Source organism: Pleurodeles waltl, chromosome 9, assembly GCF_031143425.1.
Source record: "Pleurodeles waltl isolate 20211129_DDA chromosome 9, aPleWal1.hap1.20221129, whole genome shotgun sequence".
NCBI lineage: Eukaryota > Metazoa > Chordata > Amphibia > Caudata > Salamandridae > Pleurodeles > Pleurodeles waltl.
Window position 1 is genome coordinate 546,808,605 of NC_090448.1, and position 27,225 is coordinate 546,835,829.

At 41.6% G+C, this 27,225-nt stretch overlaps 1 protein-coding gene across 3 annotated transcripts in view; it reads right to left on the bottom strand.

The window, feature by feature from the left end:
- LOC138259620 (uncharacterized) overlaps positions 1–26,229 on the bottom strand; it is a 49,145-nt gene extending 22,916 nt beyond the window's left edge. For all 3 annotated transcript variants that reach the window (XM_069207470.1, XM_069207469.1, XM_069207468.1), the window contains exons 1-4: positions 26,048–26,229; positions 16,888–17,008; positions 4,991–5,101; positions 3,897–4,013 (exon numbers count right to left, since the gene is read on the bottom strand). In XM_069207470.1, coding sequence (XP_069063571.1) covers positions 3,897–4,013; positions 4,991–5,101; positions 16,888–17,008; positions 26,048–26,104 — 406 coding nt within the window. In that variant the 5' untranslated portion in view covers positions 26,105–26,229. The remainder of the gene's footprint in view (positions 1–3,896; positions 4,014–4,990; positions 5,102–16,887; positions 17,009–26,047) is intronic.
- Between the last annotated feature and the right edge of the window lie 996 nt (positions 26,230–27,225).

A 27,225-nucleotide genomic window follows, 5' to 3' on the forward strand; every position in this document is an offset into this window, starting at 1 on the left:
AAAAATGTTATTCTGACAATGATATTCTGGTATGGTCTGTCTGGGTTGTACATGACTCGCAATAATTATGAATAGGAACTTAAAGGCCAGACAGCCGTTCTCAAAATGAACTGTCTGAAATGGATCACGAAGGAAGGCATTTTCTAGCAGATGAAGGAATTTTCTAGCACTCAACAGAAGGTTTATCTTTCTCAGGATACAAATTAGTCACACCACAATATTTTGCACCATTTTCAGCCTGGAGTTATGGTAATATGAAGACCTTCAGGGAGCTCATCTCCAGAATTTAGGTGCAAGTTGACACTTACCAAGCTTGTTGATTGGTCCTGAGTGAGTGATGGCATGATGATTTTGTTTTAATTTATGAAAATGGAAATATAGTTGCTGCACTTGCTCAGTTATGGAGTCAAGGTTATGATAGTGCTCAGCAAGAAATACATTTTACTTATTAAGGTGCTTGCATTGGCAGACTAGAGAGTAGGCTGGATCTACTTTTAATAAAATTGCACCCTTCAAATGAGTTTGGTGTTGTTTCCACTTAGTTCCCACAAACTACATTCATAGAGGCATTAAGAAGTTCATGATATCACTGAGGTGGGTCAAAAATGTTGGCAATAGCCATTATATTCTGGTAAAGTGTTGTATTGTTGAATAGGAGGGTTTGAGCACACACCAGAAGACAGAAATGAAAAGCAGTCAAATAAACATTACATGAAACTGGAGGCAAGGGCGAGACCAGAGGGACCCTTAAAGTAACTCCAGATATGGAGCAACAATCAAGCCATTACATGTTGGACACTGAGGGCTAACTAAGAAATAAAGAATTACCACAGGAATTAATTATTCATGTTTAGTTCCCTTGGTAGTTCCTCATTCTGACCCACACTTTCAATCACAGGTTTCAGCAGGCATAACGCTCAGTGATAGTAAATCTCCTAAATCTGAAGGGGCCAGTAACTGATATTACCAGTGTAACTGAAATTAAGTTGCTACTCTTGAAGATGGCATTTGTAGTACACAACTCTATCATAGAGCATCCTGTCAAAGGCTGGTACTAAGGTCTGAACATAGTCCTACTCGACTGTTTCAGCTGTGTACCTCCTTCCTTCGGGGGAAGATTCCTCAAAGTCTTCAGAGGAGCAGCATGGGTTGAATGTGACCTCATGCCGTTTTACACTTCTCACTCAATAAAACTGGATTAGCTCTCTCAATGCTCATTACTAGTGTACTCCTATGACAAGAGCTCTTTTCTCTTAATTAAGAGCCATCAGGAAATGTGCTTCACAATGTATACAAAAATAATTGTGACAAGAAGCCAAAATAATTAACAGAAATGTGACTAAGGGACATTTTCTCTGAAAAAAAAGAAAAATGGCACTGGCACAAAGGAAATTGCACTCTTTTCATGTGGGCTGCCCATTTAACATTTTCCTGGTCTTGCATGGCAGGCAAGAGCAGGAAAACTGAGATGATGGTCATGTCCTCACTAAAGGACAATGCCCATCACTTTAACATGATGGCTACTCTGTGGACAAGCACAAATTCAAAGGTTTACAGCAGCAGAGCCAGTAGAGGCTCTGCGGGTGTACAGCTTCCCTACCCTGACTCTAAATGGAGCAGAGGGATCATGAGTTTTGCTGTGCGAAAGTACTGTGGATGAACTGTGTACTTCTGCACCACCAAACTCTACCTTGTCGGGAGCCCTTCTTAGGCCCACATTGGTTCTCCATTTTAGCTTCAATTAGCTTAGGTTCATATTTTATGTTTTACGTGTTTTAGCTGCCATTGAATTTTAACAGTGACATTTTACACACGTTATGCTTGCATAATATCATTCCAAGAATACATGCTACATGCTGCTTGTTTTTATTTATCCTTTTTCAACATATATTTTGTACACTCTGTTCAAGGCTAGGGACACAATAAAAGATATCGTAGTGCTTGCGTTGACTGTTCGGAGACAGCTTTTAACATCTAGACCAGTGGTTCCCAACCATTTGATTTCTGTGGACCCCCACTTTAACATTAATGGAACCCAGGGACCCCCACTGAATCATCATGGGAATCCGGGGATCCCCGCCTGAGTCATTACTGGAAGCTGGGGACCTAATTTGTCAATATTTGTTAATATTTTTTAATTTTCTAGGCTCTCGCGGACCCCCTGAGAAGGCTTCGCGGACCCCCAGGGGTCCCCAGACCACAGGTTGGGAACCACTGATCTAGGCATTATTGCATCAGATCTATGCCTCTAACACAGTGTGGGTCTTAGGAGCACTTCAGCCACTACTGTCCTTGAACAAATGCTGTGTTCGACATGCAGCTCTGCTGATGCTGATCGTTCACCTGGCAGAGAAGGATTGCCAACCCCACTCAACACCAGCACCCTGGCTCAACTCTCCAGGCATGGGGGTCTCTGGCTATGCTATGATCGAGCACAAACTAATAACACCGGAGAAGCAGGAAAATAACTTCAAAAATCAATCCTCTAACAAACACTAATAAATATGTTTGTGAGGTGCACAATCAATTTGCGTGAAAAAATTATAAATTATTTAACAATTCAAACCTTACAAGTGACCAAACTCAGTAATCTTCACTTTGCATTCAGCTTTGTAACTATTTTAACAAAATATACTCCCTGTGGGGAGAAACATTAGCCAATTTTCTCTTTTTTATGAAAAACACAACATTCTATCAATATCATATCATATACAACATGAATCGCAAATATACATTTCATCATTAATCTATTTCTAACATCACCTAATCTATCTAACCTATAATTTTCAGACTAAAATGTCTGCTGGTGGTTACGCATGGAGTTTCCAAACTATAATACACTGATCAGGTAGCCTTTCAAAAAAACACATATATTCCTTTAAACATGTCAGCTTATTTGACAGCGAGAGCATCAGCTAATGGTAATGTTCATTTTTTAAATTCAACTCCTTGAGGACAATAGTGTTGACGCATTTTGGCCCACATGTTTTATAGACCTCAGCAGGACTTATGACTGTACTTCTACAAACCGAGCTTCGCATTGATTCGATATTTTCTTTATTATTTTATACCAAAATGTTTCCAAAGGATCTCTTTAGTTATCAAACATGCCTGAACCGAGCAGAACCAACTGCTTTCACTGTAATCCGCGCAATTTAATCTTTATTTTAATGCTCTTTACCCCCGCGTATTAGTTCAGGCACTAGCTGATAGTACACCCACAATGCTCTCGAATTATAGATAGAGCTAAGTAGGAAGATATAAATCTAAGATCGCCATGGTTGGACTGTTTATTGTTTTCATCATGTTAGTAACGTTGGTTACAATGCTTTGCTTCATTGGCCTAATTATTGCAGCTCATTCTCTCTATGCAAGTATATGATTATTTCAATAAATGTTTGAAAACATTTATTCATATCTTTCTTGTGTTTGCCCAGGGCCTGCATAATTATACAACAAAAGGGGTAAGATGTGTTTCCACAACTTTCTTGAGAGTCAAGAGTGTCAAGTTTATGGTTGCTGTAATTATCTGTTACCCTTGAAAAGTTGGGGATTCAGGCAAGGCATTGTGAACTAGCTAGGAATTGGTTTGCTAGTTAATGATAGTGTAGATGGACTCAATCCGCTCATTTCTGAAGTTCTAGCGCCCTAATACGCAGTCATACATTTTAGTGGAAACCGTATAACAACATAAGGCCTTATGTCTGGACAACGGTCACTGACTAGAAACACATATGCAATAGTTTGTGCAAAGTTTAATCTCTGTAACCTGCTTGCTAAGACTACTGTGATTAGATCAAAATCAAGCAGTACAGATGGGAGTACTGAGTATCAAGAAAGGCTTTCTCACATGTTCACCATTTACAATTCTGAGTATTGCAAAGCATCAAACTCACAAGAACTCAACCGCCCACTAAGTCCTATTTCCTCTGTGCTTTGGTGGTTGCTGTAATATGACTCTTCTTCATGCGTGACTCTGAATAATATGTCCGGAGAGACTGCTGGATGAAAAGCTACAAAGACAAACAAATGAGGTTACAAACAATGGCTTCTGATTTTGTTTTTAGGATGTAAACATAAACATGACTGATGGTGAAGACCACCGTACTAGAGCAGCCTCACTTTGATCAAGCAGAACTCAGCAGAACTCACATTCTATTTCTATGTGATAGAGAAAGTGCAGTCCCAATCTGCTACACCGCCATACCATAACATAGATCCTACTACAGACACCTACCACTAAACTGAATTCATTACATCTATATACCACTGACATGGACACAAGTGCATTGACATGGTTAAACTAAGGGTTTATTCTAAAGTTGTGTAAGCAAGGGGTAAAGATTAGATTGAGGGTTGTGGTTAGTCTTGGGGGTCGTCTAGAATGGGGTAAGATGAAGGGGTTAAAAGAATGATTAGGTTTAGGGTAAAGTTCTGAATTAGACTTACACAGGTAGAATTTAGCATTGCATTTGGAGGTACATGTGGGTTTGGGCTCAGGGTTACAGAAAGGGGTAGGTTTAGACTGAAAGTCATGGTAAGGGTACATCTGTAAGTTTTATGGTAAGTGCTAGGGTTTGGCTTAGATTTAGGGTCAGAGTATGAGGTAGCATTAGAGTTAGCATTCAGGGCACCTAATTTCATTATGTACATAACTGGTCAGGTCACCATTTTTAATAACATCAAGAAATCAATCGACATGGGATTTTTTTGAAAGTCGATAGAAATCTTTTAATTCTATGGTCTTTGTTGTCCCACGGATCTACTTTTACAAGAAACATTGCAGGAATTGAAGATGAAAATTAGACATTAAACAATTCATGAGGAAAAGATATTCTACATCAATTCTTTAATATACATTATCTCAATATATGGTGAATTCAAGTCAGGATGTCTGCTATATGGGCAGCTCATTGCAACCAAAAAAATAACAAAGACTGTTGTGCTTGCAATTACCTCTCAGAGAAAGGTTTTCCTTTATCCTACTTACCTTCAATGGGATAATGCAAGTCGGTTCTCTCCACATCCAGCGTATCTTGAATGTATTCTTCTTTCACCTTGTAAATCCGGAGTAAAATGCTTGGATTGACAATTTGATAGCCTGTTATTAGAGATTTATAAAAGTTACTGCCTTTTAGAATCTCCACTAAACAGCTGATGGAGGAAAATAGAGAAATAGAGAGATGGATCAAAGAGAGGCAAAAATAAAATTACTGCAGAACAAAAAAAAAGAGGATGAACAAATAAAGTGAAAGAGAAAAAGAAAAAAAGCAGATGAGCTCTAAACCGAGTATGTGAAAAAGTAAAAAATGATATAAAGCAACTAACAGATGGCATGAAAGACAGAACGACAAACCTGAGCTAACTGTAACTTGCGCCCCCCAATGCACTGCCTATGACCTCACATATTACATCACTCATGGTATGGTCAGTGACATCTCAAATGACATCACAAATTACATCACTGGTGGCATCATCCATACAACTGCTTACATACCCTTTCACACCCCATACAAGCTGACATACATACACTCACACAAAACTACTCACCTATCCATTCACACACCCATAAAAGTACTTACACACCCACTCACTCACAAAGCCACTGACACAACCACTCACTCACCCATACAGCACTCACTCATCTATTCAGAGACCCATGCAGCTACTCACACAACCACTTACAGATCCATACAGCCATTCACACACACACTCATTCAATCACTCACATACCCACTTACTGACCCACACACCCACTCACCCATACAACTACTTATACACCCACACACTCAGCCATGCAGTCACTGACAGTCACTCACTCACACATACAGCAACTGATACACCCTCTCATTCACCCATGCAGCCAATCTCACATCCACTCACACAGCCATACAACCACTCACTCACCCACACAGTCACTAACTCACACATACAGCCACACCCTCACCCATGCAGCCACTCACACACCCACTCACTCACCGACACAGATACTAACACTTTCACTCACTCTCCCATACAGTCACTTACACAACCCCTCACTTATGCATACAGTTACTCATACATTCACTTACTCAGTCACTGACTCACCTAGTCTCTCACCAATATAGTCACTCACACAGCCACTCACTCACCCACACAGCTACTCACATACTTATATATACACCCATACAGGCACTCACTCACCCACTCACACACCCTTACAGGCACTCAGACACCCACTCAAACACATTCACTCACATAAAATATGTTAAAAATAGTATCACTCATTAGTAGTACAGAAGGTATACTATTTTAATGTTTGTAGTACCTTGGTATATATGCTTAACACTCATAATCTTTTAGAAAACACTCATACTCCCTGGATGATGTGATCAGTGATGTCATTTTAGATGTCATCAGTGATGTCACTGACCATGTCATGAGTTATGTAACATGCGAGATCATAAGCAGTGCATTACGGGGACACAAGTTATAGTTAGCTCATTTCTAAGTTTTTTTTAATTCTATTTCCAAGCTATAACATCCCTGTAACCTTTTGGTATTTTTCAGTGAATTTCTAAGGTGTTTTAAATTCTATTTCCTAATTATAATGTCCCTGTAACCTTTGTGTTTTTCAGTGCATTTTAAGGTTTTTTAAAATTCTATTTCGTAACTATAACACCCCTGTAACGTTTGATTTTTTGAGTGAATTTAAATTGTATTTTGTAACTATAATCTGTATGGTTTCAAAATGGGTGTGTGAGAGCTTGTATAGGTTGGTGCGTGTCTGTATGAGAAGGTGTATGGGTCTATCAGTGTGTGTGTGTGTGAGAGAGTTATTTTGTGGGCCTGTGAATGGGTGCATACATCTCTGAGTAGGTCGGTGACTGAGTGCATGAGTCTGTCAGTGGGTCTGTGATTGAGTGCATGAGTCTGACTTGCTGTGAGTCTGGGTGCATGAGTCTCTGAGGGGGTCTGTGAAAGGGTGTTTCAGTGTCTTAGTGCCTATTTGATTGGATACGTCAGTGTATTGTGGGATCTGTGAGTGAGTGCATGAGGGTCTGAGTGGGGCTGTGAGTGGGTGCATGAGGGACTGAGTGAGTCTGTGAGCGGGTGCATGAGTGTCTGAGTGGGTCTGGAGAGAGTGCGTGAGGGTCTGAATAGCAGTGAGTGAGTGCATGAGTCTGACTTGCTGTGAGTGTGGGTGCATGAGTCTCTGAGGGGGTCTGCGTCAGTGTCTTAGTGCCTATTTGATTGGGTACGTCAGTGTATGGTGGGATCTGTGAGTGGGTGCATGGGTGTCTTAGTGGGTCTATGAGTGGGTGCTTGACAGTCTGCGTGGGTCTGTGAGTGGGTGAATCAGTATCTGAGTGGGTCTGAAAGTGGGTGCATTAGGGTCTGGGCGGGTGCATGAGTGTCTGAGTTGGTGTGTAAGGGTCTTAATTGGTCAGTGGGTGAGGGTCTGAGTTTGTCTGTGAGTGTGTGCATGAGGGTCTCAGAGGGTTTGTGAGTGGGTGCATGAAAGTCTTCGTGGGTCTGTGAGTAAGTATGTGAGTGTCTGAGTGGGTCTGTGAGTGTGTTTGGGAGGCTCTGAGCGGATCTGTGATTGGATGGGTCAATGTCTGAGTGGGTCTGTGAGTGTGTGTGTGATGGTCTGAATAGGTCTTTGAGTGGGTGCGTGAGGGTCTTAGTGGGTCTGTGAGTGGGTGCATGATGGTCTGAGTGTGTCTGTGAGTGGGTGCGTCAGTGTCTGAGTAGGTCTGTGGTTGTGTGCATGAGGGTCTGAGTGGGTCTGTGAGTGGGCGCATGAGTTCCTGAGTGGGTCTGTGAGTGGGGCGTTAGGGTCTGAGTGGGTCTGAGTGCATGAGGGTCTGAGTGGATCTGTGAGTGGGTGCATGAGTTGCTTAATGCATCAATGAGTGTAGGAAGCTGGCTCTCTATATAGTATATCAAAATGGTGTGCACTGTGTAGAGTCCAAGCAACCTAACTTTCGTATCCAGAGGTAATAAGAAGGCCAACTAATGCTCTGTTTTTGTGGTGGTGTGGGCGAACAGTGAGGCTTATCTTGGACATGTGGTAAGCATTTCTTGTACTGACAGTATCAATAAATGTGAATACACACTTGGAAGAATAACTTAAGACAAATTTACAAAAATATTTCACATTCTAAAAAAAATGTAAGACCAATATCGTTAATATATAGTAAGTACTTCTTTTGTTATGATTTTTCAAATTTAAGAAAAGATATGCTTTTTGTGCATAATTACACTCCATAGGAATGATTGGGAAAATTTTTAAAAGTGCATCTAAAATCAGGCAATTCTCTGACAAGTGTCACCTTTTATTTTTAGGTTGAGGGCATCGATATGTCCTGTGGGCCAGCTGGAGAAATTTTGGCGGTTCCCGGTTAAAGTGGGAGCAGCGGCTGAAAGTCTTGGAGCTGAAGCACAACGGAGAAGGGGACCACTTGGAAACACACTGCACAGGTGGAATTAAAGGTAAGCCCGGTGGGTCCCCTTGGAGGGTAGGGGTCGCAAGGGGTTAGGAATCCCTAGAGCACAGCTGGTTTGACGAAGCAGGGGCCAGGACGTCCTTGAGCAGTGCAAATAAGTAAGCCAGGAGTCCTTTGTCTTGGAGTCCTTAGAGCCAGAAGCAGGTCCTTTAGAGGGTGGTTCTTCGGTGTCCTGAAGTCCCTCGACCAGTACTTGCTTCTGGGCTATGGAGAGTCCGGAGTGGACTTTGTTTCTGGCTGTTCTACGTTGGGGGCCAATACCCAGGGCAATGATATGTCTCAGAGCCTGAAAGTCCCAGTGCCACCAAACTTGCCACACTGGTAGGTTTTGTCCTTTGAGTCTGTTGTGTGAATTTTGGTTGGGCTGCCGGGTCAGTTCATTTGTCAGCGGCCGGGCAGTGAACTGGACTTCACTGGATCCTTGCTTGTAGGTTGCAGGAGAGTGATACCTTCACTCTGAGTGAGGTTCTTGACATTTTTCAGAAGGCTGGAGGTGCTCTTGAGTTTTGTAGAGTCCTTCAGGTTTCCAGACGACACCTCAGCGGCAACTGTTGAGTCTTAGGAGCAGCATACAGGATTTGGCGCCTTTTTCTTTGTGCAGCAGGGCTTCTGTTCTCGTGCCCAAGGTCCTCTTTGTTCCTGTGCTTCTTGTGCCCATTGAATCTGATCTGATAGTCTAGGGATTTCCACTAAATACTGCAATTAGAGGGTGTTAGGGGGAGTACCTGGTAGTGGCCACATTCCTTAGAGTGGCTTCACCCACTAAGTGACTACTTTCTGTGGGAAGGGGTCACATCCCTAACCCTTATTGGCTATTTTCCTACCATCCAAGATGGAGGAAAATGAAATGGAGTGGATACCTCGCCAGCCACCTGAAAGGTGGTGCAGGCTGAGGGGTCCTCCTACTCTAGCTAAGTTTTCCTGCTCAACGTGGGGGAAGAACCGCTGGTGGCCATCTATTGCTAGTAGCAGACGCAGGGGTAAGATTTCAAAGACGGTAAAGCTGTTGAAGCTGACTGCTGATGCAAGGGGCCTGCCTGGGGAAAGAGGGGGTAACACCTCTACCCAGCAAAGGCTTTGTGTTCTAGTTCCTGAGAGCAAAAGGCTCTCATCCCAGGAGTCCAGAATTGTGTCTGGTGGTGGCAGGCTGGTTAGGACCAGTCATCAACCATGCCAGGGCTGTTAGGTTTTGCAGGGGGCACCTCTAAGGTGCAGTATGGGTACATTTTGTTATTCTGAGTTGTTTGATACCAAAACAACCCAGTATTCAGAGAGCCAATCATGTAGCTGGGGAACTCGTAATGACCAGTGTCCAGCACATATATTGGCTATGGCTTCCCTGTATATTTACTTTGCCTTAAGGTTTTGCAAAGACACAGTAGGGGCATATTAGCTCATGCAAGTATACACCCTCATGTGAATTATAGTGCACCCTGCCTTAGGGCTGTAAGACCTGTCAGAGGGGTGGCTTATCTTATTGCATGCAGTGTTAGTGGACATGGCACTCTTGGTGAATGCCATGTCAAGTTTGCAACTTTGATTACACCTTTTTTATGAACTTGTAATGGTAATCTGCATGAGGCTGGTGTGGAGGCTTTCAGGGTGTCACAATTGGTGCTGCAGCTCTGGGGGGCCCACTTTAGTACCCATGCCCTAGGTACCAGCGGTACCATTTACTAGGGACTTACAAAGGCGGCTGAAGTGCCAAACATAGTACAGCTTTGGGGAAAGAGATCTGGCTGTTTAGGAGGAGCCCAGGACAATTACAGTTTGAAACCACATAATTTTCCAGGCAAAAGTTGGGGGTACCATGTTAAAAGAGGTCCTTTCCCATAATGTGTGAATGAATTAGTGTATTAATGAGTCTGTGAATGTTTGTTTTTTCACCGACATTCACAAATTTGTCACAACATTACACCGGGGGCTGAGCGTCACGGCGTGTATAGGAATATTGCACATCCTGAGAAAAAAATAATTAGAATGTCATACTATCACCCTCAATGACCCCTTTATCACAGCACTGGAGTCAGAGTACCTCTACCCTGACCCCTTACCCTTATACCAAAGTTGCTTTTATTTTTCAGCCCTGGGGACTGTGTCCCATTACCTAAAATGGCAGTCGCAACTTTCTGGTCAGGTTGCGGCCAGTCAATCACAGTATTCCTAGTGTTGTGTGCATTTGCGAATACACCGCGATCGCCGTGAAAACATCACAACAGATAGCTTCTCTTTACTTTCTCAAAAACTACTGAACAGATTTGCATCAAATAATAAAAAGCGTTATCTGCGTACCAAAGCCTACTCTTCTGCCAAATTTGGTGTAATTCTGTCCAGCGGTTCGGGCTGCAGCCATGTTCCAAAACTCCTCTGGGAATTAACATGGGAAACGCATGGTTTTTGACCCACCTCTTTTCTCGGCCCTCTCTTGACCAATCACCCCAAAACTTTCCGTGCACAACAGGAATCATTGGCACACTTGTTTTGGAAAATTTCATGAGGATTCGTCACACAGTGCCAAAGATACAGGCAAGTCAAAAACGCTTTTTCTACGGAACCATGGTCCTAACTATAACTAGCCAGTTGGTTTTATATATATATCTATCTATATTATATATAGGTATATATATCTATATATATATATATATATATATATATATTCATATATATATATATCCATCTAAATATATATATATATATATAATATATAATACTTAAAACATAAAGTTAAAGTGACGGTATAGTTAGGTATCATAATCTAAGATTATGTTAAGAAAAAACTGTAATTCACTAAAAAAAGTTTACATTGATGTTACAGTTAGGTGTTGAACTGATATAAAACTAGTATTAAAAAAACAGTTACTGGGTGTACACAAGTGGGTCCATAGCACTGAAAGAGAATAAGCACTGAAGACAAGTCTAGGAGAAAGATTAAAGCTTCTGTTGACAACAGATTACTCACCATTAGATATATGGACAAGTGCCCATAATAAATATCTGTACTACAGTGCTGTAGATAAATTCTGTGTTACTTCGCTAAAGATTTGAGTCACTGCAGATTTTTGAATAATGTAGAACATAGGGTGTCCCTCTTAGAGTTGGCTTATCTCACAGTGGCATTGTAAGCATGGTTCTATGGATATATGCAACTGTGCCCATCTCAGGAATGGTATGTAGTGTATTTCATCAAACTATGTTGGGTTGTCTACAGGGCCTTGCAAAAAGTGTATTTTCAGAAGCAAATGCATACCTTTGGACCTTGTAACTTAAAAATGTGTGTGATGTAAAGTTTTTAAGAGGGTAATCCCATTAAGGTGAACATAAAATTGCCCACAGGTCTAGAGTTTTGGATTACGTCAAGTCTACAAGCCCTATAAAACACTGTCACAATGGATGTTGCAATCAGCGATCTCATTAAAGATGACATTTGAGATGTCATCAGTGATTAAATTTAGCATGTCATAAGTGATGTAATATGTGAGGTCATAAGCATTGCCATGGCAGGGGCACAAGTTATAGTTAGGTCAGTATATATAACTTGAGAATTTCAGTTTTTTTTGTTTTTTTAAAAGCTAGCTTTATATCAGTTCAACACTTAACTACAACATCACTTTAATCTTTGTGTTTTTTCCAGTGATTTTTTTAATGTTAGCTAAGATCTTATTACCATACTTGACTAAGTATAATTCCACTTTAACCTCTGTTTTTCAATTGAATTTCTGAGTTTTATTGATCTTACTCAGACAACACACCTTGATGGTTGCCAACCCTTCAGGGGTGCCCATGCCTCCAAAGCAAAAGGCCTATGGCCAGGCCCTGAGACCCCAACCTTGCCCCGGTGGATTGGCAAAAGGGTCTGCTTGACCAACCATGCTGCAGAATCCCAATTCGAAGGCTGTGTGCACTGGGGAGGGGTAGGCTTTGTCCCCAATTTGACATGGGCATTCAACCCCTGTTGAGCATAGCCCTCAGCCATGTCCAGCAGAAGGTTGACTACAGGGTTTGACCTCTACCCTGGCCCATCATCCAAACCACTAGATATGCCCAACCCACTTTTTCTTCCTTTTCCTTTTTACATTTTTTGGGGTACTCCCACAGTACTCACCACACAAACTTCAACCCATGGTACTGTGCAAGCTTCCTGAGTGAAGCTTGCATCATACCGGGGTACGATGGGGGCGAAGCTTTTGTGGCAACTCCCTTGAATTACAATTGCCCCTCACACGAGGACCACATTTCATGTAAACGGTATGCGAGCCTCAAAATTGTTTGTTTAATTTTGGCTTTGGGGGAAGGAAATCCCTCTGCTTCCTCCCCACAAGGGTCTGGGTGTCATGGTGTCCCTACTATGCCTCCTTATATCCTATTTCCTATTGGCCGCTGCATCATTTTCTTCTCAGTTACAGCCAGCCAATCAGATCCTGCAGTACTGAAATTGCCCAACTAAAGAAAAAATCTCTATACTTTTAACCCCTTCAAACTCAGCCTTACACTCCTTTAATAGCTGATTACTCGAAAACGGATGAATGTATTTACCCCAAATCAAAAAAAGCACACTTTCTGAGTTAAGTTCCACCTTTCTGGCAAACTTGGTGTAATTCTGTGCAATTGTTTTCCTGCATTAGAAAACTAAATTTCCTATGGGAATTAACATGAGATATTAACATTTGGGACCACCCTTTTTCTTGGCCCCTGCTTGATGGATAGACGAGAAACTTTCTATGAAGGAACTAAGGTGTATAAACTTTTTTTAGGAAAGGTTTGTGAAGATTCGTCAAACGGCGCCAAAGTTATGAGGGAAACATAAAAAGCTCTTCTTATGTAAGTAAACTCTGATCTAACGATAACTACACAATAGTGACCACATATATATATATATATATATACACATATATATATATATATATATATATATATATATATATAATGTTAGACCGTTAGTGTTATCTCAGAATTTACAACAGCACATCAAACCATAGTAAGTGATTTACTGCATATTTATTTGATTAATTTCATCACATCATGACAGTTTCTGGCAAAAAATTTATGGCTGACTAGTTTTGGCATGATGCCTTCTACTGGGCCCCTAAAACACACACATCATTTTACCCTTTACATAAAGAAGTCCTTCTTTGATTTTGTCACCCAAACAGCAACTAGACCAGTAGCAATAGGATTACATTGGGACATATTTACCACCTTTTTTCCACATTGAGTGTTCCAATATTTGTTGGAAATATCAATGTTGTTCATCCAGTGTTTCCCTATTTCATTCAAATACCATACAACTGTTCTAATACTCATTCAAATTTCATACAATTTTTCAAATTATGATTTTCCAATATTAGTTATTTTCAAGCGTTAGTAATGACAACATTTTAGTCCAACATCATAAGGTGCACAAGTACATTTATGCAAACAGGGTATATACAACAATGGTTCAGCCCACTTCAGCCATTAGCACCCTACACCGACAGTTACAACCATTTGCTTGTAAGTATGAGCACATCCACCTAAAACGTAGTTCATTTCAATGCAAGACTGATAGCCAATTTCTGCTTCCATGTTTATAAAGTGTATTTTTCTAATGGGCCATTACCTACTCATGTACTTATTTTATTTGAAAATAACACGTCACCTTTAGACAATGGCACTTTTACTATTTATTACTTTTAGAGGCAATTCCATATGTTTGCAAAAAAACAAGCATTGGAGGCTTGCTATGTCCACGTCGATTGTCTCTGCCAATGTTCGCTAGAAGTATGGTTGGGTCATTAGGCCAACTGCTATGTGGCTTAATACCATACTTAATCCTTGATGAGGCAGTCCTGACTGTTTAACATGCACCCCCAGGGATGTGGAATTCCTATCGCCTGACTCCCTGGACATATTGTTTGGGGTCAAGGACAACAAGTTTTCATGTTTATTTTGTCCTTGGGACAAGTAGGCCAACCCCCTGCAACACAAACCCTTTGGCTACCAGTTTACAGAGAAGACAACAGTCTGTAGTTGAGGTAATATGTGTGTCCATAAGTTAATGCTGTTCACACTTGTGTTGATGGTTCATGAATGAAAAGCCTTCATTATTAGGATGAGCACTGTAAATAAACGTTTTAAGGTCACACCGCACTACTGACAGTGGTTCCAGTAAAAAATAAAAGCGTGTACACACAAGTTTTAAAAGTTTAATAACATGAGGCTAAGTATAAATGCTCCCAGAATGCTCTCTGATTAGATGCAGATGTTTTCAGAAACTTGTAAGCAAGAGTGATAATTATTTGCTTTCAAAATAAAATGTTCAGAAAAAAATGCAAGTAGGAAAAAATAAGTTTTGCTACTATGAAATTTTAGGTCCTATTTCTTTGAAGCGTTATTTAGTAAAATGTGTTGATGCATGCTAATATTTCCAAAACATATTCCTAATGGAAAATCAGTGTAGCCATTTTCAACAAGATTATGATAAGCATGAAAATAAACAAACACTAACAAAGCCAACCGATTCAACATTTTTTTGTGAGTCTTTTGGTTTTGTCAATGTGTGTCTTGTTTTGACATGGCTTTTGTAACACTTAATTGTTGTGGGAGCGGACAGGCTCTCAACATGGTAACAAACACTGGCAAAAAAAAAAGTTTTGGTCTCAAACAGCACACATTGCCATCAGTGGCATAACAAAGGCCCCGCAGCCCTCACCTGCCCTAAGTTAATCAGTGGTGGGGGGAGGGCTCCGTGTTGTTTGCAGGGGTGCCCCCTCCATTTTCATTACACCACTGATTGCCACAGTAGTTCCTAGCACTGAACAAAACTACTTTGTGTGCCAATATGTTCCTTGTGGAAGAGCAGAAACCGATCATTCACAGTAAACCCAGGCAATAGAGAAATAGAAGTTTAATAAAAAACAAAGGGGGTCATTATGACCCCAGCGGCCGGTGGAACACTGGCGGTAACACCGCCAACAGGCTGGCGGTGTTCTGCCAGCATATTATGACCGTGGCGCATTCGCCACGGTCATACCGCCGGTCCCGCCAGTATACAGCCAGGCTTCTGCCGGGCGGTCATAATCCCCAGGGCAGCGCTGCCAGCAGCGCTGCCCTGGGGATTTGGAGTCCCCAACCGCCAGCCTGTCCATGGCGGTAAACACTGCCATGAAAAGGCTGGCAGTAAGGGGGACACAGGGTGCCCCTGCACTGCCCATGCACTTGTCATAGGCAGTGCAGGGCCGCCCAGGCACAGCCCCATCGCGGATTTCACTGCCCGAATTACAGCAGAATTGCTGCTGCACCCGCTGCACATCAACATTGCAGCCGGCTTTAATGTTGATGTGACTTTTCCGCTGTTCCGTCGCTGGCCCAACGGAAATGTCATAATAGGGGCCAAGCATACCGCCAGCACTGGCAGTATATTGTCTCCTGCGGCCGTGCCTAAGTCGTAATGGGGGCCAAAATGTCCTTGTTAACCCCAGACCTATTTACAGACCCAATTCTTAAAGAAAGTCACAAAAGTGCATCCATGGTATATGTCTTTGAATTAGTGGCTTTCATGAATTCACAAGAACTTACATAGGTAGAGCAGGAAATCGCACTCCTAGAAAATATTTGTGAACTGTATTTTAGCACGAGCAAATATGCATGTGTAGATTTGCTCATGTGAAAATCTATTGAGCATTTACAAGTTCACTTTCCCTCCAACCACTTTTTTCCCAACCCTGGAGGAACTTCTACTTCTGCCATTGTCAGGAGTAAATTTTCATAATGGAAAAAGGTTAGAGAAGAGCTGGTGAAAAGCCTTAAAACATGCAAGTTAGTAGGTTTGCAGACTCAACAGCATTCGAGCCCTAGAACTATTGATTACTGCTTCCTCCAGCCCCAGTATGTAGATCTGCGGAAAGGTGGCAAAATAAGGAATTTGCTATAGTAGGGATTGAAAGTTCAAGTATTCAAGCCCTACTATAGAAGTAGCTCTGGCATAATCAAAGAGGCTATTATCAGAGCTCTTACATAATGAGATTGCTGCCTTAATTTGTCGCCACACTACATGGCACCAAAGGGGCAAGTAGATTTATTTACAGGACAAGTAGATTTAAGAAGCAACCTGTCCTATGGACAAGTAGATATTTTATTAAATTCCACACCCCTGACCCTATTGGTATGCTTCAATGTATAGGCCCACTCCTAAGGTTCAAGTATGCAAGGTGCTCTTCAATAGAAAGCCAAAGCTGGCTAATGGTTTAACACAAGATACCAGTCAATTTGACTGTTATGCACCACACCACGTAAAACCTCCTATCATCCCTAGTACCAAAGTAGGTATATCAATGTGTCTTAAAAGATTTTGGAAAATGAACCCCAAATATATAATTTCTCTCTTTAAAGTGCAAACATTACATATTTACATATTTACCCAACAAGACCAAGGTTTGGTGGATTTCCTTCATTACATTCCTGTAAAAATTCTTCTGCCAGTGGGGTAAAAGCTTCCACTCTTCTTCAGAGAAACAGGCAGCAACATCACGGAATTTAACCTGTTCCAAGAGAAAAGTCTGGTATTAAAAGGTCCGAAAAGTCATTCAAGCATATACTAGGAATGTGCTGTCTAGTTACACACTGCCAAGCAGGAATATCCTTTAGGCTTAGAAAAGGCGTGCTCTTTAGCAAGAGAAATATGTGTGGTAAATGGCAACAGGAAGACCTTGCTTATCCTGATCCTCATTCTATGAGGGTGAGTTGGCACCCTCAGGAGAGGCAACTGCATTTCCCTTTAAGTCCTAAACGTTCTGACCTTAAAATATTTTCCCAAAAAATCTTTTAAATGTATTATCTCATTCTTTTCTGCTATAAATTGAGCTCTCGCCTCTTCTCCTTCTCGTGCAATAACGAGCTATAATATACATGGTAGGAGGACGTCGTTTCTAAGGATTGCTAGCACTAGATAAAGGTCTGTGATGATTGGTTGGACTGGCAAAATGTACTAGTCTGCTGCACCGAAAACGAGAACCGGCCAAAGCCTCTAGGAGATTAAGCTGAAGATCAGGAGCAGAAGGCAAAAACAGAAGGAGCTGCAGGGGGAGATGGAACCTAGTAGAAGTTGGGAACAAATACCTGCAAAGCAAGAGAGGCACTGAGAGACAAAAATAAGGACCAGCCCACCCTCGCTGATCCCAATACCTAGGATGTAAAAAGTGTAGCTCGACCTACACCTGCAAGCTGTGGGGAAACAAGCACTAACCACCCAGTCCGGTCTCAGAACCCCTAATTGCTTCACAAGTTACCCAAAGGAAGCAAGGCCAAGTAAGAATGGATAAACAGAAGGCTTTCCACATAAACTATTTATCTGTGAACTGCAGAGTCACTAACACATTGCAGAATTACGGTTGTGGTGCTCTGCGACCTTGGTCTAACTACACCACTTCAAAATACAGAGTCCAAGAAAGCCAGAACAAATTGGACCAGAAGGCTGAACAGTTCACTTGAAACCGAAGGAACAAGAACCTTAGAGGAGAGGACTTTATATATTCCCATAAAGATCACAAGTACGTTTTTCATAAAAGGAACAAGCATGGTTGTTCTCTCCTTCTCCATTATGATTTCATATTGGCATACATCCTCTTTCTTTGCAGTTTTGTCTTGATGAAGGCATTGTTGGTCTTCTGCACAATGATAAATCTTATAATGATATTTCTACTTAGGATGCTTTTGGGGATTTTTATAGGCAAAAGGAAAGAAGGATTCTGGAACATGTTTAGGATACATATTATTCAACAGAAGCTCAGCAGGCACATGTATTTATGACACAACTTGCCACAACTGCCATGCTGGATTAATGGATTCAGCATCCACTAGACCTCTTGGATTGACTACAACACTTAAAATGTTTATCGATAGACCAGTCGCAAGTATAGTACAAAAGGTACTGTAAATCAGACAAACCCATCAGAGCATAGGAAGTACCTCTGCAGTGTCAATGCATCATTACATAAAGAATTAGCAGTTACATGCATTTTTGGAAAACAACGTTAATGAATCACAGGTTGTCTTCATTGATAAACTACATGATACTCTAGCTGTGCCCTTTCGTGTCTGTTTTACTCCGAAGCATCTCTTTGTAAGTGTATTGTTGTTTCAAACAAATACAGCTGAATGGGCACATGAACGTGAGACCAGTACATAAATCTGATAAAAAAATAATATAAATATTATTACAAAATTATTTCATAAGGCAGTTTAAAATGTGTTTAGGTGACATATTCAGGACGTGCTGCTTGTAGTGGGAAAGTACTCTGCATTACTTTAATGGACTTATCTGAGGCTGCTGGGCTAACCACTTGACATGCCCAGTACAGGTCAGTGAGATAGATGCTTGTGGAAGAAATCTGCAGATCACAGATGTGAATCCCAGTACAGCTAACTATGCCTTACAGAGTTCCCACCTGGTCGGTATTTTATTGAGCTGGTCTGTATTTTTAAGTCCATACTGGTAAATAATTTGGGGAAAACAGTAAAATTCAGATTTTCCTAGCTTTAGTAAAGGAAAGTCTAGATTTTATTAAAGACACGGAGGCGAGTATTAAGCTTCCTTTTCTTGCTTTATTCTCAATAGCAGCCAAGATAAAAAACACACAAACAAGAACTACATATCCCATGAATCAAGAAAAACTAGATGTCATGCATGAAGTCATAGAGAAATAACCAATAGAAAGCGCCCAACCCCAATAACGGTCTTAACTGCGAGCAACAAGTTCTCTTTTCTTGAGAGAGCAGGTCAAGGTAAACGAAACAAAGGAATAATAACCAAAATAAGGGGAAAAGCCATCAATAATGTAAAAAAGTATTTTGCAAAGTCCAGGGCTGATGGAGGAATCGGATTCGGGTGGTCTTCATAACAACAGGAAAGCATTAACCGATGATCGTGACGAGTGTCAGATGGAGAGACTTCCTTAGGAAGGGCCTTGGAAACGGAACAAACATCTTCAAGACGAAGCGAGTGGTGTAGGGGGAGCCGGCACTGAAATAGAAATGGGAGGGTTAATAAAAGCGGTGGGATAATACTCGCCTCTGTGTCTTTAATAAAATCTAGACTTTCCTTCACTAAAGCTAGGAAAATCTGAATTTTATTACAAGAACAGAGGCTCCTATTATGCTTGTTTAAAGCATGTTAATAACAGAATCGGCCACAGAAGAAATTGGTTTACAATAGAAAGTTCTAAAAGTGGAAACATTAGACCAGTCTGCTGATCTAAGAATGTCCTCCAAACGAGCTCCGGCCCAGGGGGCCTTAGAAGCCATAGCACCTCAGGCGGAATGTGCTCCAAAGGAACTGGAATCTATACCCGCGAGGGTCATAATCCATTTAACCCACCGAGCAAGGGTAGGGGAAGAGACGGGTTTATGAGGTTTGGAAAAAGAAATAAGCAACTGGGGAGAGGAGGACGTTCTTAATTCTGCAGTTTTGCAATGTAAGCTTTTAAACAGTTACCAACACAGAGTTTAGGATGTGAAGGAAAATACGGTTAATGAATCACAGAAATATTTGTCTTTGTCCTTCTATGAACTCTGAAAGACACATTGGTAGGAGAAAAACTGGACGGAGGATACATCTAAAGCTCTAACATCGGAAACACGTTTCAAAGAAACCAAGCATAGGAACATAGTTAACTTTGCTGAAAGGCATTTCAGAGAGAGCAACTCGTTATCGAGCCAAGAGTTAAACAAATTTAAAACCAAATTTACATCCCATAAATGATTATATCTAGAAGCAGGGGGGTTGGATAAACCTTACTCCCTTCAAAAGACGGCACACCAAAGGATGTTCACCAACAGGTTTCCCATCAATTTGAATATGTTCGGCAGAAATAGCAGATCTATAAGTATTCACTGTTCTGTATGCCTTTCCCTGGGAGGCTAGAGAACTTTAAAAAAAAATGACTAAAGTCACATCGGCTGAAAAGGGATCTGAATTCCTGTCCAATTAACAGCCACACCAGACCAACCAGGCGGACTTGTAAGCCTTAGTCGTTCCTGGAACCCAAGAGTGGCAGATGTACTGAGCAGCTTCCTCCGAAATTCCGGGGGTTCTCCAGGCTGACCCGAAATCTTCCATGCTGCCAGAGTTAAGGTATGGTCGAGAAACATATCGTGAGGATGACCCTCCGGATCGAGAAGGAGCTCTGGAAAGGTAAGGATCAGGAACGGAAAATCGATTGACAACTCCAGAACCGAAGGGAACCAAGGCTGTGTTTGCCAAAAGGGAGTCACTAGCACCAGGGAGGCTCGATGACGATGAACCTGGGCCAAGACCCTGGCTATCATCATGAAAGGAGGAAAGGCATAGTTGAGATGGAAAGACCAATCCTGGAGAAAAGCGTCTGTAGCAAGAGCTTGAGGGTCCGGTCTCCAGCTGTAAAACTTTGGGAGGTGAGAATTCAATCGAGAAGCGAACAGATCTATCGTCGTGGCACCGAATTTCGAAGAAAGTTTGTTGAATACTAAAGGATGAGAACTCCAATCGCTGGAATCTTTTAGATGCTGTGAACACCAATCCACTATTGTGTTCATTTTGCCCGGTAGATATTGTGCCCTGACCGACAATTTCCAAAGAAGGCAAAACTCCCAAAAACTTTTGGCTAGATCCGCAAGAGGTTTGGATTTCGTTCCTCCAAGATGATTGATATACTTTACTGCGGAAATATTCTCCATCTTTAAAAGAACAGAGCAACTTACCTTGTCCTTTGCGAAAGTCTTCATTGCAAAGGAGCCTGCAAGCATCTCTAAACAAATGATGTGCAGTGCAGACTCCTTCTCTGACCATACGCCCCCAGTCGAGACGTTGCCGCATCTTGCGCCCCAACCTGTCCGACTTGCATCAGATTCTAATACTAGATCTGGGGCCGAAGAGAAAATTGCTCTTCCGTTCCATGCTTCCAAATGATCGAGCCACCACTGTATCTCTGCTCTCGAGTCCTGATCCAACTAAATTATATCCGAGTACCGAAGACCTCTGCGGAAATGTCGAATCTTTAACCTCTGAAGGGCTCTGTAATGTAAAGGACCTGGAAATATGGCCTAAATGGATTAGGCCAAGAGGCCTACAATTCTTGCCAGAGATCAAAGAGAGAGAACGGAAAGATTGACTTGCCGAAGTTCGTGTTTTATCCAACTCACTTTGGAATCTATCAGGAACCCCAAAAATTCCACATGAGTCGAGGGAACAAGAGAAGATTTTTCCATGTTTACTAGAAAACCTAGGGACTGCAAAAGATGAAGGCAAATGTGTAAATGATCCAACAGGGTGTCCTTGTTCTGAGCCATAATGAGAAAATCGTCTAGATAGATGATAGATGATCAATCTTATTCCCTGAGCTCTTAGATAAGCTACCACTGGCTTCATCACCTTTGTGAAACACCAGGGAGCAGAAGCGAGGCCGAAAGGAAGAGCCGTGAACGGGAAAATCAAGCCTTCCCACTGAAATTGCAGGAATTTCCTGTATAAAGGATGGACAGGAATCGCAAAATAAGCGTCCTGGAGATCTAGACGAACAAACCAATCGCCTTCCATCAAGATGTCTGTGAGATGGAGAAAAGTCTCCATTTTGAAATGATTGTAAACAACATAGTTGTTGAACGATTTCAGATTTATCACTGGACGAAACTTTTTGTTTTTCTTTTGGACCAGAAAAATAGTACTGAGAAAACCCGAGGGGTGAAAGCATGTTTCTTCTATTACGTTTTTGGAAATCAAAGACAGAATCTCTAGTTTGACTAAACTTGATTGTCCTGGGAAAACCTTAGTGGGGGAGGAGGACGAGGTAGGCTGGGAACTTGATACAGGTCTATGCAATACCCTTGAATGTTCTGAAGAGCCCAAGGATCCGCAGTAATTTGATACCAATTCGAAAGAAAATGCGCCAATCGACCTCCCACAGGAAGAGGGTCAAAATTTCAATTTCTTACTTGAGACTTGTCCTCCTCTTTGACGGTAATCTCTGCTCCTGAACCCCCTCCCTCTTTGAGGGTAGAACTGAGGTCTGAATTCAGGGGAGTAGAACGAGGAGCCTCTGAGGGAACTGCCACCACGGGAGGTGAAGCGGCCGGTAAAGTGGCTCCTCCCTTTACCGGCCCTGCCAAAAACCCTGGAGCTGAAAATCTTCTTCAGTGAGACCTGAGCCTTATCCAGGCTTGCGAAGGTAGAAACGTATTTACTGAGTTCCTTTATAAGCGAGTCCCCAAAAAGAAAACCATTAGCTTGCTGTCCTTCTTCTCTGGTGGCAAGGTTGCCCAATTTAGGATCCATTTTAAGCAAAAGACTGTTTTGTCTCTCCTGAGAAATAGCGGTGTTCGCATTGCCCAAAATGCAAACTGCCTGTTGGGCCCAGTTAGAAAAGGTAGCGGGATCAATTTGTGAGCCTTCCAACCTGGCCTCTTCAGCCAAATCAAGAATTCTGGTCAGAGGACCAACCAGGTCTAAAATTCTGTCCTGGCAAACGGACCACGCCCTATCGACCCCTTTCTTAGGATCTTTACCATATTTGGAGAAAAATAAAACCATATTAGGATCAATAACAGGAGTGGAAGTGATGTTGTTAGGGAGGGAGGGACGGGGACATTCAGAGCGCAATTTGTTTCTCGTGGATTTGTCCAAAGAGTGTCTTAAGTGAAGCGAAACATATTCCGCCACATGTTCAGACGGGAACCATTAAGTAGAGTTTGGATGGTGTATCAAAGTGGGATCAAACATTGGTTCCCCCATAGCATCAAGAACAGTAAAATTATTTATGTTTGAAGAAAGGTCCGAATCAGAAAGATACATTTTTTGCCTTTTCTCTAGAGGCCCTTGCCAGGGATCATCCAAACCCTGAGTATCATTGTCTTCCCCATCAACATACTCCATATCATCATCTGTGTCCCTTGTGTAATATTAAAAGGAGAGGGACCCTTTTCCACTGTATGAAACTCCTTACGGGAGAAGGACCAGCAAATTGGGGAGAGTCATCAGCGCTCAACATAGCCTGTACCTTGGAAAAAGTGTGCTTTTTCCCTTTAATTTGCTCAGAAACGTTAGCATTTTGGGTAGCCAATTTTTTAAAAGATATTTCCAACTTTTTTGACATATGCAACATAGATGATAACACAGCCTGTTGAACAGTATCTTGAATAAAAGTATTCAAATCAGCGCGATTAATATCAACATTATTAGCATCTTCAGAAGCATTCTTAGACATTTTCTTGAAAAGTTAAATAAGTTCTGGGGCAGAAAAGCTAACAAATTGAAAAAAGGTAGGAAAAAGAAAAAAAAAATTATATACCCAAGATCAAACCAGTAAAGAAAGGGTTAAAAATGTGTTGTGGGCAATAGCGGTGGGCAGGGGGAGTGTAAAGAATGAAAGACACGCCTCCAAAAAACAAAAAAGGCTTGAGGAGGAGTGACTCGCTCCCCGAGTCCGCCCGGAGCAGGAACTGCCTGTTGGCCAAGGACGCTCAGGAAACGCGGTGTTGAACCGCCGTGGAGCCAGAAAGAAAAGTGCCTTGCAAGACGCAGAAACCCAAATGAAAATGACCGCCGAGATGCGCTGCCGCTACGCGATGCAAATCCTACTGAGGTAAGCGCTCGAGTGAGGCGCATACCTCAGAAGTGTGACAGCGGGAGAGCCGAACGTTCTGAAGAGCGTTCGGCTCACCAAACGACGAGCGAATTGGCGTTCGCTTTAGTTTTTAGAAAAACAAGCAACAAACAGTAAGGATGTCACTAAAAAAGCAGATTAATCATACCAACAAATAAAATACAGCAAATAAGACAACAACAGCAATATTATATGTAAGAAGAACATAGAACTTATCTTGACTGCGAGCAGCAAGAAAAGAGGACTTGTTGCTCGCAGTTAAGACAGTTATTGGGGTTGGGCGCTTTCTATTGGTTATTTTTCTATGACTTCATGCATGACATCTAGTTTTTCTTGATTCATGGGCTATGTAGTTCTTGTTTATGTGTTTTTTATCTTGGCTGCTATTGAGAATAAAGCAAGAAAAGGAAGCATAATAGGAGCCTCCGTTCTTGTAATAAAATTCAGTATTTCCCTCTTTTCAAATAGAAATCTAATTCAACAAATGCATGAACAAATACATGAAGATATCACTTAAAAGGTCGTTAAGAGCTGTCTCATTTTTAAATAAGTATTAAATCAGACATAGGGCTAACTGCCATGTTACAAAAGATACCAAGAATTGTGTACAAATTATTTTTTTTACCTACAAGCTTTTCACCCTTACTTTAAGCAAAGTGTAAACAAGTGACTGGCAATTTTCTGAGAAAGGTGCTAAGCCTAGCCTTGCATGCTTCACAGTTCAACAAGCTTCGGACCTGATCTACAGTTTGGCGAATGGGTTACTCTCACAGAGATGATGGATATCTTGTCCATCTTATTACAAGTGCCATGGAGTATAATCCTTTTATAGTACGGCAGATTATATATCCGTCATGTGTGTGGCAAAAGTACCGATCTGCCAAACTCTAAATCAGACGATAAGTTTCTTGAAATTGGGGGATGAAAATACTTTGTTATTTATTGGGTTATGAATATGCAATAAATACGGAATAGGAAAAATAGAAAAAAACACAAAAGAAAAAACAAGCTGTTCTTATTAGTCATCATTGTTGGGGATGCCATCCTACTGCATGTTGGCAGAACACCATGTTTCCATTTATTTAATCTTGCATTTTAACTACCTAAAGCATTTTAGAGTATGTATACTCCTGGGTTGCTCCCAAGGAAGTAATTGGATTAACTCACCAGACAACATACCTGTCAATTCCCTAGGTTGATCAGGCGTCCCATATTTGCCGGGACAGTCCAGGTGTTTCACGAGCAGTCCCTGAAAGATTTGAGGAAATTTAGCTTGTGTCCCGGTTTTTAGAGAGGGTCGCCTGAAAATGGTGGAGGGTGATTTTTTTTCCAAAGAAGAGATAGTTAGCAGGTGTTCTCAGAAAGCAATTTAAGTAATGGGTATTATAATGGCTTTGAAATTGCATTTTATTTATGTTCTTAGTGCCTCTGCTATAATTCTTTGCTGATGAGTGCTGCCATTCTGCACACTTGGCTGAAGTAAAATTGTAGTCCTTCTACTTTTTAAGAAATGTCCCGGTTTTTGGCTTTAAATCTGGTCACGCTTCAATTCCCCCATTTGGAAGGTGTCATCCTCATTATACTGCTATGCACCTGTTTGGCAAAAAAATTGCTTCTATAGTCTTTTGTAGGTAGGGTCACCAGCTTTTCAGACCTACATTACCCTTCAAAAAGTGTCCATTTCCCATTCATCTTGATGAGGTCATCCTTTTAAATGCCTGACTTCACCTGCCTTTTTTGAGTCAAGAGGATGACAGGCATGAGACAATGATTTGTGACAGAAAAGATGAGCCCTCGTGTCTATCAAGGTGCAAGCTACCTTACCATATCTCCCCTTGCTTAGAGCAAAAGCGGCGCGAATGTTAGATGACATTATTAGGTATTACTTTAAACCAAAAACTATTCAAATTTGGATTTTTTGAAGCACAGCTACAACCCTTGACTCACCTCTCCTGTGTTCTTTCCAGATATTTCTTTTCCTTGACACTGTATGTACTTCTCCATACCTGTAGTGCTTTCTCTGAGAACGAGAGGTCAAGGGTCAGCCCTGTAACCAGTGGGGCTGTTATGATTCTAGACAGAGACCGCTCGGACGAACAGCTTCCTCCTAGCCAACGCGGCGCGGCGCTGTTTACACAAGCCCAAAGGTAGACTACTCATGCTCAGAACAGGCGACACGGACCCGCAGCGCATGCTCGGAGGCGCTGTTCTGTCTAGAGAGCGCTCGGGAGGAGGGCGGTAAGGTGATTTAGCAGCCGGAGATCGGTTCCGTGAGTGGCAAAGATGAGTAACGGACAGACTCGACGTGAGCCCTATCTCTATTTTACTTGCGTCTTAACAGAATAAAGGCGCAAGGCAATTGTCACTATTCCAGACCAAGAGAAACGTCACTCAATTGCAAGATAGCGCCCCTAAGCACATGGAGCATGCGCACCTGAATACTTTTTCGAGCTCTAAACACATCATCCTTTTTGAATAAATCTCATAACTCAAAGGAGGGAGTTGTCTGTTCTGCGTCTTGCTGTCTGATCGGGGTTTTAAGTGCAAGAGTTTCTATAGTAAGCGTTCTTTTTGCATCTCCTTGCGTTTTCTGAGTTCGTTGTATTGTAATTACATTTCTATAGCGCAAAATACCTCTGATGAGGTGTTGAAGAGCTTTATGCGGGTAGAAAGCTACTCTTTAACCCAAAGTTAGTGGTTATTCCAGTGGTTGTTATCTATTGGCATAAATGTGTTGGTTATTGTGTTAGTCTTGTGCTGAAAGGAAAATGAAAAACGTACTAAATTTTCAAGTGGTGACGTATTACGCTAATAGGAGTTAGGTGTAATTATCAGAGTAAGTTTAAAGTGGAAAAGAGGTGGTAACAAAATGAGGTGAAGGAGATAAAGCCCATAACTGCCGAGGCTTTTCCCCACAGTACTGAAACCTTTTTTTGCTATTTGGGGTGCTTCGTGCTTACACCTCCATAACTTTTTTCCACATAAATTATCCATGTCAAATTTGTGTCCTTTTTTCCCCCTAACATCATAGGCAGTGCTTTAAATGGGCCGGTACCATCCGGTACTTAGTACCTGCACTTTTTTATTTTTAGATGGAGAGTACTTGTACTTCTCAAGAAAAACGT